The sequence below is a fragment of the Sitophilus oryzae genome, unplaced genomic scaffold (genome assembly GCF_002938485.1).
Source record: "Sitophilus oryzae breed Bouriz unplaced genomic scaffold, Soryzae_2.0 scaffold_30_pilon_pilon, whole genome shotgun sequence".
NCBI lineage: Eukaryota > Metazoa > Arthropoda > Insecta > Coleoptera > Curculionidae > Sitophilus > Sitophilus oryzae.
The window spans coordinates 212206-223280 of NW_022146874.1; the positions used below are offsets into that span (position 1 = coordinate 212206).

The window sequence follows — 11075 nt, forward strand, 5'->3', positions numbered from 1 at the left end:
TTCATGGTTGAAATAATAATGCTCAAATATCTAGTATAACACTTTATTTATAGGTTCAACTACACCTAGTTCTAACAATTCTTCAAGAATACTCATTATTTCATTCGTATGGTTTCCGTTTCCTGCTGTTTGAGAGGCATCCAGTTTACTTAATCTATCCACCAACTCGTTGACGTCATCATAATAAATATATTCTTTAGGTTTTTCATTATACTCAAGTAGTGCGGATCCAGATTTAGTTTGCGATCTGGTTTTAGGGATTTTCTGTGCTATATTGCTGGCTGATGAATGCCTAAGTCTTGAACCTTCAAGCGAAGCCGAAGATGCAGCTGTAATCAATGGTTTAACGAAATCCCTATATTTCACAGATTTACTACCTCTCAATTGTCCCAATGGACTAAAATCTCTTTTGTGAACGTTGGTTTGCTTCAATATTTTCTGAAATTGAACTCTATCGTTTTCAGTAAAGTGCATAGGTTTCTTTAGAAATAACAATTCATATAAACCACGATTTCCTTTGTAAATAGAATCGCCTACTCGTATATCACCATTTTGAAGAAAATCCACTTTTTCCGTCCCCATTTTCCAAGTTTCAGTTGGTGCATTATGTTGTAAACCATACGTATGATCTATTTCATCGGAATCTATAAAGTACTTATCGATAAATTCATGTGCTATTTTTGGATACTGATCCAAGTAGCTCTTGTACACTTCAGTTTGTTCTAGAATTGATTTTTGAAGATCTTCGTTAGCATCTTTAAATGCTTGTAGTGATTGTACTTCCATAAAAACATTATCATCATCATCATTATCACTGTTTCCAGACTTCTCCGCAATCATTTCAGTCGGCTGGAATTCAACATACTTTTGAGAACTGCGTTCAGGTTTCGGCTGTTTCTTTATCGATGATGGTGGTGTTATCTTTTCCATCTTTACATTTCCTCTTCCTTGTTCTTTATTGTTCTGTCTGCGAGTTTATTTAAGGGTATAGTTATAGGTCCCAATATTCTATTTAGAGTTTCATCTCCCTCATCACGTTCTAATTTCAAGGCTAGATGTTTTTTTCGTATATGTCTAGCAGCATTTATAATCTTTCTCTGAACTTCTCGCTCATCTTTTGTTAATATTTTAGGCATTTCGAACTCGATCTGTTTCAATCAGGGCCGTTCCAATCAGGTCCGTTCAATCAGGTCCGTTCAATCAGGTCTGTTACAATCGGGCCTGTTTCAATCAGGTCTGTTTCAATCAGGTCTGTTCCAATCGGGTCTGTTTCAATCAGGTCTGTTTCAATCAGGTCTGTTGCAATCGGATCGTCTGATACTAGGTGTATCCTCGATCAAGGACTCTTACATACTAACCATTAAACTATGTTTATGGTATTATATAGGTATTAAATCTGCTTCGGTAACGGCCTTTGTGAATATCACAGTCTTTAACAATAACAAGAAATCCATATTTGTCTTTCCAACATTCAGAACATATATCCTTAAACATGTTTATCGACATGTCTGTATTTACGTGATCATCATACACATGCCTAAGATTAGTATCATCTTGCTTGAAAAGTATCAACATATTAGCATTATCTCGAACCAATTGTTTAGGGATCTTTGAATAGGTCTGACAGAGGTAAAACGAGTCGATTGCATTGTGACGACCCATGCAAAAATAATTTCTAATTTTATCTTGTTTCTCACAAGCTACATCATCGAATATGAAGACAGAGTCGGGTTTGGCGTTTACGGGATCCAATACACTATCGTTATCGCTGTATCCGTAGTAATTAACACCTTTAATACGATCCAAAACCTGTTGCAAAAATGTGTATTTGTCTTGAAAGAGAGACTTTGAGTAAACATACACGTTCTCAAACCGAAGTCCGTTTGGATCTGTTAAAAGACTTAACATCACATTCGTTTTTCCTGAATTACTGGGGCCACAGATTATAGCCCTTATAGTATTTGGTAATAGATCGCTATGTCGATTTCTAGCATCACCCTGTGCGATATCGAAATTACAAACATCAATATCGATTTTCTGTTTAACTTTTCTCATTTTTTTTTTCACATATATACGATGTTTATTCGATCACGTCTTCAGTTGTAATGAGAACGTCAAAGGGTAAAGGTCTCTTAAATAGGGCTATCAATAAATTACCATTTGAACTTCATTTACCTGGTTACCAGTATTGTGGTCCGGGAACAAAGCTTGCTAAACGATTAGCTAGAGGAGATCCAGGCATAAACGAATTAGATCGAGCGTGTAAGGAGCACGATATCGCATACTCGAAAGAAAAGGATTTGAATCGACGACATCAAGCCGATAAAGTGTTGGAGGAAAAAGCGTGGGAAAGAGTTAAAGCTTTGGATTCTAATATCGGAGAAAAAAGTGCTGCGTGGCTTGTTACAAACGCAATGAAAACAAAACGAAAGCTTGGTATGGGTGTTAAACGAAAACCCTTCAAATCTTTTATTGTTAATAAAGTGAAGAGACATATTAAACATTATGGTAATGGCACCCTCAAGGATAATATTAAACTAGCACTGAGAGCAGCTCGCATGAGTGTTAAACAAGCTGGTGGTAGAAGAAAAGTTAAAGTACCTAGAGTTATCCCAGTACCTAAAGTCGGAGGAATTTTACCTCTTATTCCGCTCTTCGCAGGCCTAAGTGCTTTGGGAGCTCTTACCGGAGGCGCTGCTTCTGTCGCTAAAGCTGTTCAAGATAGCCGAGCGGCAAGAGATAAATTAAAGGAATCTCAACGACATAACGAAACCATGGAAGCCATTGCGTTGGGTAAAAGAGGAAGCGGATTATACCTTGCCAAACACAAGACAGGATATGGATTATTTCTTCAGAAGCAATTGCCAAAAAACTACCAATAAAGCTACCCAATCGACCTTTGTCTAACCTAGATATACAGAAATATGTAAAGAAATTAAAAATTGTCAACTTCAGAGGAGTATTTATGCGAAATGCTCTACCACAAACACCTAGAACGAACGAGTGCGGTGTTGTAAATTTGGACGAGATTGAAGGAGATGGAACTCATTGGGTAGCATATAGAAAAACAAGGGATAAAGTTGTGTATTTTGATAGTTTTGGAAATTTAAACCCACCAAAAGAAATTGTTCGATATTTCAAGAAATGTAAAATATATTATAATTACGACCAGTATCAAACATATAATACTTATAATTGTGGTCATCTTGCATTGTCCTTTCTCTATAATAATAAATAGTTATAAAAGAACATGTGTTTTAATTTCACGCTCAGTCATGTCTCAGACATTCACACTGAAAGGTCGTTCTAGCTGTTTAAGCGTGGATATTAATCCTCCAATAGAACTCGATTCTAGATACAGTTATTCTCTAGCTCTGATATCTCTCTCAGTACCTGGAATTCAATACCGAATATCGAACCAGGTCGAAATAAGTTTCATTATTCTGTAGACGGTATAAAGCAAATAATTGAAATTCCAACAGGATCTTACGAGAGATTACCGACATTGAAGAGTATTTGCAAAAAGAGCAAGTTCTAAGAATAAAACCGTTATAAAGTTACACCCTAATAATAATACACTAAAGTGTGAAATAAAGTGTATCTACGATATAGATTTTCAACCTGAAGATAGTATTGGAAAAATATTAGGATTTTCACCGCAAGTTTTAGCTGCCAACAAATTGCACAAATCAGATATACCTGCGGAAATTTTTCCTGTGGTAACAATACGTACCGAGTGCAATATCATATCTGGATCGTATTACATTAATAATCCATCTCATACACTGTACGAGTTTAGTCCAAGCGTAGATCCTGGCTATAGTATAATTATCGAACCCAGGAATCTAATCTATCTCCCAGTAAATAGAAATTTTATTGATAACATTACATTGGATATATTAGATCAGGAATCAAGACCCGTCAACTTTAGAGGTGAAGACATTGTTATACGTTTGGAGCTTAAAAAGAATGGGTTTAACTTTTAAACCTTACTATTTAAATACCAGCTCACAGAGCAATCAATCAGTTAGTACTTGTACACCACAGCAGACGCTCACGTCCAAGAGCATACTTCAGCTTCACCATATTATCAGTAAATATGGACTCCGTATCAGAAAAACTACAAATATTCCAACCGGTCAACGTAGATGAATCCATTGCTCGAGAAGAATGGCATACGTATCACCCATTCACCAAATCATTTAAGAACAGCGATGAGATAGAAATTGTTATTAATCAGCAGGATGTGTTTATGGATATTAGCCAGGCTGAATTATACATTGAGGCGAAATTTTTGGAAGAAGTATCGACAGTTGTGAAAACAGGAAAATGTTCCCTGACAAATAACGTTGGAGCATTTCTATTTGAATCGATAACGTATGAATTGAATGGAAAAGTAATCGATAAAGTACGAGATTCAGGGCTTATAAGTACCGTTAAAAGTCTTGTGTCTCAATCAAAATGAAAGTACTGCCCTTGATGTGGCGGGATGGAATTGGCCGAACGGTACTGTGAAATCATATGAGCCAGAAACGGATAATTTCAGTCTCCTAATACCATTGAATTTCCTATTGAACGTCTTCTCCGATTATACTAGCGCGGTTATGGGAACGCAGAAATTAAAGCTTGTACGTGCCAAAAAAGATGATAATTGTTATGTTAATTCAGAGGGAAACAAGAAAGCAGACATCACCATTTTGAATATCGAGTTAAGAGTAAAACATATCTACCCGAACGATTCTGTGAAATTAAAATTGTTTGAAGCAATTTCCAAGGACAAACCGGTATTTATTGGATTTAGGAAATGGGAAATCATGAACTACCTGCTCTACGACAAGCGAGAAAAGATGTATGGACAGTGAAGGCAGCATCTGAACGAGCGAGATATGTTGTTGTATTCTTCCAAGAAGATCGAAAAGATAACTATAAAGCTGATGGCACATATTTCGATAATTTGAAAATTACAGATGTCAAGCTTTATCTAAATTCCGAGGCCTACCCATATGAATCCCTAGATTTAAATTTCAAAACCAGACAGTTTACTAAAGCCTATTCCATGTATACGGATTTTCAAAAATCGTATTTGGGAAAGATCAATAGCGAACCTTTGCTAGATTTTACCGCTTTTGCCAGTCGAGCCCTATTTGTAATTGATTGTTCAAAACAAAACGAGGCTCTGAAAAGTAATGTGATAGATGTAAAGCTAGAATTTGAGAGTTCGGAAAATTTCCCCGAAAACACCCGAGCATTTTGTATCATCATATACGATCGAGTCATGGAATATTTACCTTTATCAGGACATGTTAGAACGCTAATTTAATCAGTTGCTGCAAGACATTGATACGATGAAGTTCGTTGTTATAGACGTACAAGGATTTCCCATCCCCGAATTTGAGGTTAAGGAATTATCCATATACGATGGAAAAGAAATGAAAACCTATACGTTTAAACCGAAGATTTGTTACAACCATCTGCCGATACACCATAAGAAGACGATAAATTATATATTTCACAATGTTCATGGAATCCCTTATAATTCAGGGTATTTACCCTATAAGGCGATGTATAACATAATACAGGAGGAATTGGAAGGTGTCGATATGGTTTTCGTTAAAGGATCTATTAAAAAGGAATTTCTGCTGTGCACATACAACGAAATGAATCTTGATCCACCCTGTATAGTGAACTTGGAATTTACTTCTGGACCTGTGCCGAAATTAGAACAATCATACAGTAATAATTGTAATTATCATAGACTAGAAATATGTTCTTGTACTGTAAATAATGCTCATATATTATATGATTATATTATAAACCTTTTAACTCAATAAATTTAAATCTATTAATATCTAGTATTTTTTTTTTACTTATTAGCCTGTACATTATATATTAGCTCATTTTACTGTAAACCATTGTCTTGTTCACATCGCTCTCATCATCAAATCGTTATGGATAAATCAAGTGTATTAGAACCAATAATTAATGTAGCATTAAACATTTCCGAGAACCTGGCAGAAAAGCAAATTATTTTCCAAAGTACAAACAAGGAGAAGAAGAAGATTCAAATGTCATATGAAGGTTTTTCAACGTTTCTGGACTTTGTTGATGAAAACGTTAATAGTGGTTGGTGTGATAAATCTATAGAAATTGATGGGCATTTAAACATAACCTATGCTTTTGAAGAAGAAGTGAAAGTGCTGATAATTCAAGATAGGAAATGGAAAACTTATATTGATTGGGAGGATGATTGTATATTGTTATTTAAATACTGTTTACCTATTTTTTATAATTACTAGATGAGAGAAATGTGGAAAATAAATACACAGTGAAATGAAAAAAATTGTTTTATTTAGAATACTCTAAATCATTTTTTTTTTATAAAATCAGTCTTGTACAATATAAAAAAGTTTGAAAAATGTTTTTCAGTATTACTGTTAAATACATGTGTAAAATAAATATATAATAAAAATAATTATTTATGTTAGGAAAAATTACTAAATTTGAATGCAACTATTGAAAAGCTTAAATCAAACAGTAGACATAGTATAAAACGTCTAAATTTTGTATACAATATAAATATGTTAAATGTAGTAAGCTAAAATATATTGAATATAATACTCTAAATAGAATACACTAAAAATACAAAAATAAAATTAACCCATCCTCTTAAACATGAAAGTAACTAAATCTTAATAAATAAATAAATAAAAAAATAAATAAAAAATCGAAGGAAAATAGAAGTAAAAAATAGCTGCCATTGGTTTCAACCTATAGATTTTCCGAGCCCTTTTCGCTTCTATTTCCTTCGGTAATGGTATATAAGATGAGGCTTTTAGTGGGTTGATTTTATTTACCCTTACATCTACGTGAAGGAGTTGCTGAAGAGTCCAACCTAATGTACACGAAAAAATAATTAGTATGGTGAAATCAGAAAAAATTATATACTTACCACTATCTTTTTCATTGAACTCCTGGAATCTCCGCTTAATGATAGTGGTGAACTGATCAAACAACTCCTCCAAATCGGTGCCCTGACTTGCTCCCCTGAACCTAGAGCCAAAGGACTTGGTCTCCTCTACCTCCTTTGTCTGCAGGAGGAAACGACCGAAAAGCTCCATACCGACTTTCACATTGCCAAATCTTTCGATTTGGCACCTTACCAACGCAATAATTTTTTCGCGGAGATTAGCTAAAAAATCATTAACGCTGATAGGATCTTTTTTCGATAAAAGTCGGTATGTAGCAATTCGGTTTTTGTAAGAGGTATTAACTAAGTAAACACCTTCCTCCTGCATTACCAAGTGTTCTAAAAAAAAATATACGTTTTAATTTAAAAGGTGTATAAAAAAATAATAATAACTTACCGTTATTGAAACCAAGTCTAGCTCTCTTTGGCACCGAAGACTCTGGCTCTACCTGATTGACTAAAAGAAAAAAAAAATATTTAATATAAAATAGATGCTTTCTGTTAAAAAATAATAGAAATATATGCTAAATAGTTAATTAGTTTTAAATAATTGAAAAAAGTTAAAAAATAATAGTTGAATATGTTAAAAATAATTAAATAGTTAGTTAGTTTAAAAATAATGGAAAAAAAGTTAAAAAATAATAGTTGAATATGTTAAAAAATAATTAAATAGTTAATTAGTTTAAAAATAATGGAAAAAAAATATAATTACTTACTGTTAGTGGCAGAGCTCGTCCTTTTTAGGGAGGTCTTCTCTAAATTTTTTGGTTCAGGCTGATTGACTAAAATAGAAAAACCATTTAATATAAAATAAAAAATAAAATAAAAACTCACCATTAGGGGCTCCTTTACAAATCTTCATATGCCTGCCTAAACTATCACTTCTGCTAAAGGATTTCAAACATTTTTGGCACATATCTAAAATAAAAAAGCATTTTTTAAAGCCAGAACATAAAATAAAAATATTTACTTACGTTTACTAAGGCTAGCACCCTCGTCCACGCTGGTTTGGGGCGTGGCAGTTTGGATTTCATTGGCTAAAAAAATAGAAAAAACATTTAATATTGCACAATATAAAAAATAAAATAAAAAACTCACCATTACAAGTCTTCGCATGTCTTGTCAAATTCCTTTTATAGGAAAACAATTCCCCACAAGTGCTGCACAGAAACATTTTTTTTTTATTTTTCACAGTGAAACGACTAATTTCGACGAGAGGCAAGTAGAGACTGACGTGAATTGCGAGTTGTTTGCTGGTACAATGCTAGGCCGGAAACGGAAACGGAAACCGCAATCTAGAAAAACAAACGCGTGATATCATAGTCGTCATACCGGAAGCTGCAAAGTCCGATTAAAAATAATACCGACCGCAAACTCCGATAAGGAATAAATGTTGCACAATGTATTTTTCACCAAGTTTGATTTATTTTATTTTACTTAAATATTCATCACAATGATTCATCTTCTAGAAAAACAAAAGCATGACATCATGAGAGGAAGCCGTAAAGATTGAAGTATTAGATCATTTTACTGTAAACCATTGTCTTGTTCACATCGCTCTCATCATATCGTTATGGATAAATCAAGTTTGATTTATTTTTACCGTTTAAATAAATATTATTATTATTTATGAATACCCAAAAGGCATTATTAATTAAAACTCAATCGTCAAACGTTAAAATTATCATCTGTGTTAAAACATGGAAAGATTTTTTTTTTGGAATATATACCGGGTGTGAAAAAACAATCTATGATGTAAAGCGTTTGTTTTTCATTAACACCTTGTATATAATAGGTATGACGTAAGACAGGTTTGACGTTTGACGTTTGATAGATGACGTAAGACAGGTTTGACGTTTGACGTTTGACAGATGACGTAAGACAAGTTTGACGTTTGACATATGACGTTTGACGTTTGACAGATGACAAGTTTGACGTTTGACGTTTGACATATGACGTTTGACGTTTGACAGCTCCCCTCCTCCTCGCGCCTGCGCCGTGTTCCTCCTCCTCGCGCCTGCGCTGTACCCCCACTCCTCGCGCATGCGCCGTGCGCTCTGCTCCACTGCTCCACTGATGCAGAATCGGCCTTCTACCTCTACTTCAGACTATCCTCCTAATAATGTGTATAATATACCACAAAAAAACAAAAAAATATTAGGTCTTATGAAAGATGAAAATAATGACCGAATTTATTGGTTTACGATCTAAAGTGTACATTTTTAGAACTCAAGCACATAGTTGTGAAAATTTAAATGTTAGTAAAAAAAGCTAAGGGTATAAAGTCATCTTCACTTAAATCTATAAATTTTGACGATTTTTATCAATGTCTTTTTAATAATTCCACTCTTGAAACTGAACAACATTTAATTCAATCAAAAAAAACATCAAGTGTATACTATAGCCCAAAGAAAAATAGCTCTATCTCCGAATGATGATAAAAGAATTATTAATTATTTGTATACAGATACAAAACCATGGGGTTGGGAACTAAGGGAAAACATTTAGAAAATCTTTAGATTTTATTTATTTGTTATAAAACCTCTCATTTTTTGAAAACATAGTCAAATGATGATGATGAAATATTGATGATGGAAAAGAGAAAATGCTTGAAATATGTAAAAGCAATTCCAGGAGCCTTTACTCCTACCAAAGGATCTTCTAGAGCTGCAGGATTTGATTTAAGGAGTGTCTACAGTATAACTGTACCTGCAAGGGATAAGGCGCTCATAAATACATGAAGGTCTGAAATTGCTAATAATGCTAGAGAAATCTTCTCAAATCGTTGTATAAAATGTAAAGATTATATTATTTTACTTTAGTATCCATAATAGTTAAGACAGACAGAGAGCGTGAAAAATTTTATTAATAAAAAAATTAATAAGAATGGTAAATACAAGTCTTCCGCAAGAAGTATCAGACGAGATTCGTAAATGGCGAGACCTGACCCTCCTGCTTACCTTTAAAAACCTACCCTCACCCACCCCTCAACAATTACATTAAGGCCCTTTTCAACAGCCTCCGGTAAATTTACAAAAACTACCCACACAAACATTATTTCTTTAGAAATAACCTTCAAATTAATCAAGGTCAATACTTCTTCGGCTCATGGATCGATGCTAATGGAAAACATGCCATCGAGCAAAAATTGATCCCCCAGTATCCCGCTAGCTATACTACTCACGTTAACACGGTTTGATAACCAAGTCTGTCAAATTTATTGATAGAGAAATTCACGTAAACGTTTTATTCAAAAAATGTATTTATTTTTAATGATATCATTCTTCATTTTTTAAAAATCAAAACAGCTAGGCCCTCCTGGGTTCAACCCCCCCCCCCCTAATGTACTTACGAGGTTTTCAAAGTACGACATGGATATCTAGATTATAATTTAGGTTAAATTAGGTATAGATTATAATAGGTAGTAGGTATAGGTACATAATATGCTTTAGTTATATTAAAAGTTGATAAAAAAAGTATTAATTTCCATGTACATCAGTTGTGTTTTAAAAGAACGTATGTTGTTAAATGGCCGGATAATACCGTTAGCCTAATTTTATAAAATTTTATAAAAGATCAAAATAGATGTATGTATTAATATGGTATGGTATGTTTCAGTTACTATAAAAACTATGTAATATGTAAATTTTAATAAGTAAATATTACTTAATTCCATTAGAGCATCATGAGGTAGTTGAAAGTAATACAGGACTACAGCATGTAACTATTGAGACCCAAGACAACATTAACTTATTATAGAAACAAGAACAATCAGGTTTGACATGTTCTTGCTTCCACAATAGATGGCGGAATATGTCTAGGAAGCTATGGATGGGGCACCCACATGTATCTCAAGTAGACACTGTCACATATCTAATAGTTGAGGGCGGATACTAAGATGTATGTTGGAATCAGAAAACGCATATGATAGAGAGCACTACAAAAGGAAACATCTAAGGGTAGGAACGATCTGAAAAAAAAAAGAAGGAAAAGATATATCTGACGTAAAACATTATTTTATGGAAAGTACAAATTATTGAAAAAAAGTGTTTTAGTATTTTCTTCATAATTAAAACTTAACGAAAATAATAAAAAAAAAAAAAATTTT

At 33.5% G+C, this 11075-nt stretch overlaps 1 protein-coding gene across 1 annotated transcript; it reads right to left on the reverse strand.

Annotated features, from left to right (window-relative positions):
- Positions 1–6634: 6634 nt before the first annotated feature.
- Positions 6635–8219, reverse strand: LOC115884656. Its single transcript, XM_030903314.1, has 7 exons — positions 8066–8219; positions 7942–8004; positions 7802–7885; positions 7684–7749; positions 7365–7424; positions 6950–7306; positions 6635–6892 (listed from the first exon to the last, which is right to left on the reverse strand). Exons 1-7 carry the CDS (start codon positions 8139–8141, stop codon positions 6690–6692), a joined length of 909 nt encoding a protein of 302 aa, XP_030759174.1. The 5' UTR covers positions 8142–8219; the 3' UTR covers positions 6635–6689.
- Positions 8220–11075: the final 2856 nt, after the last annotated feature.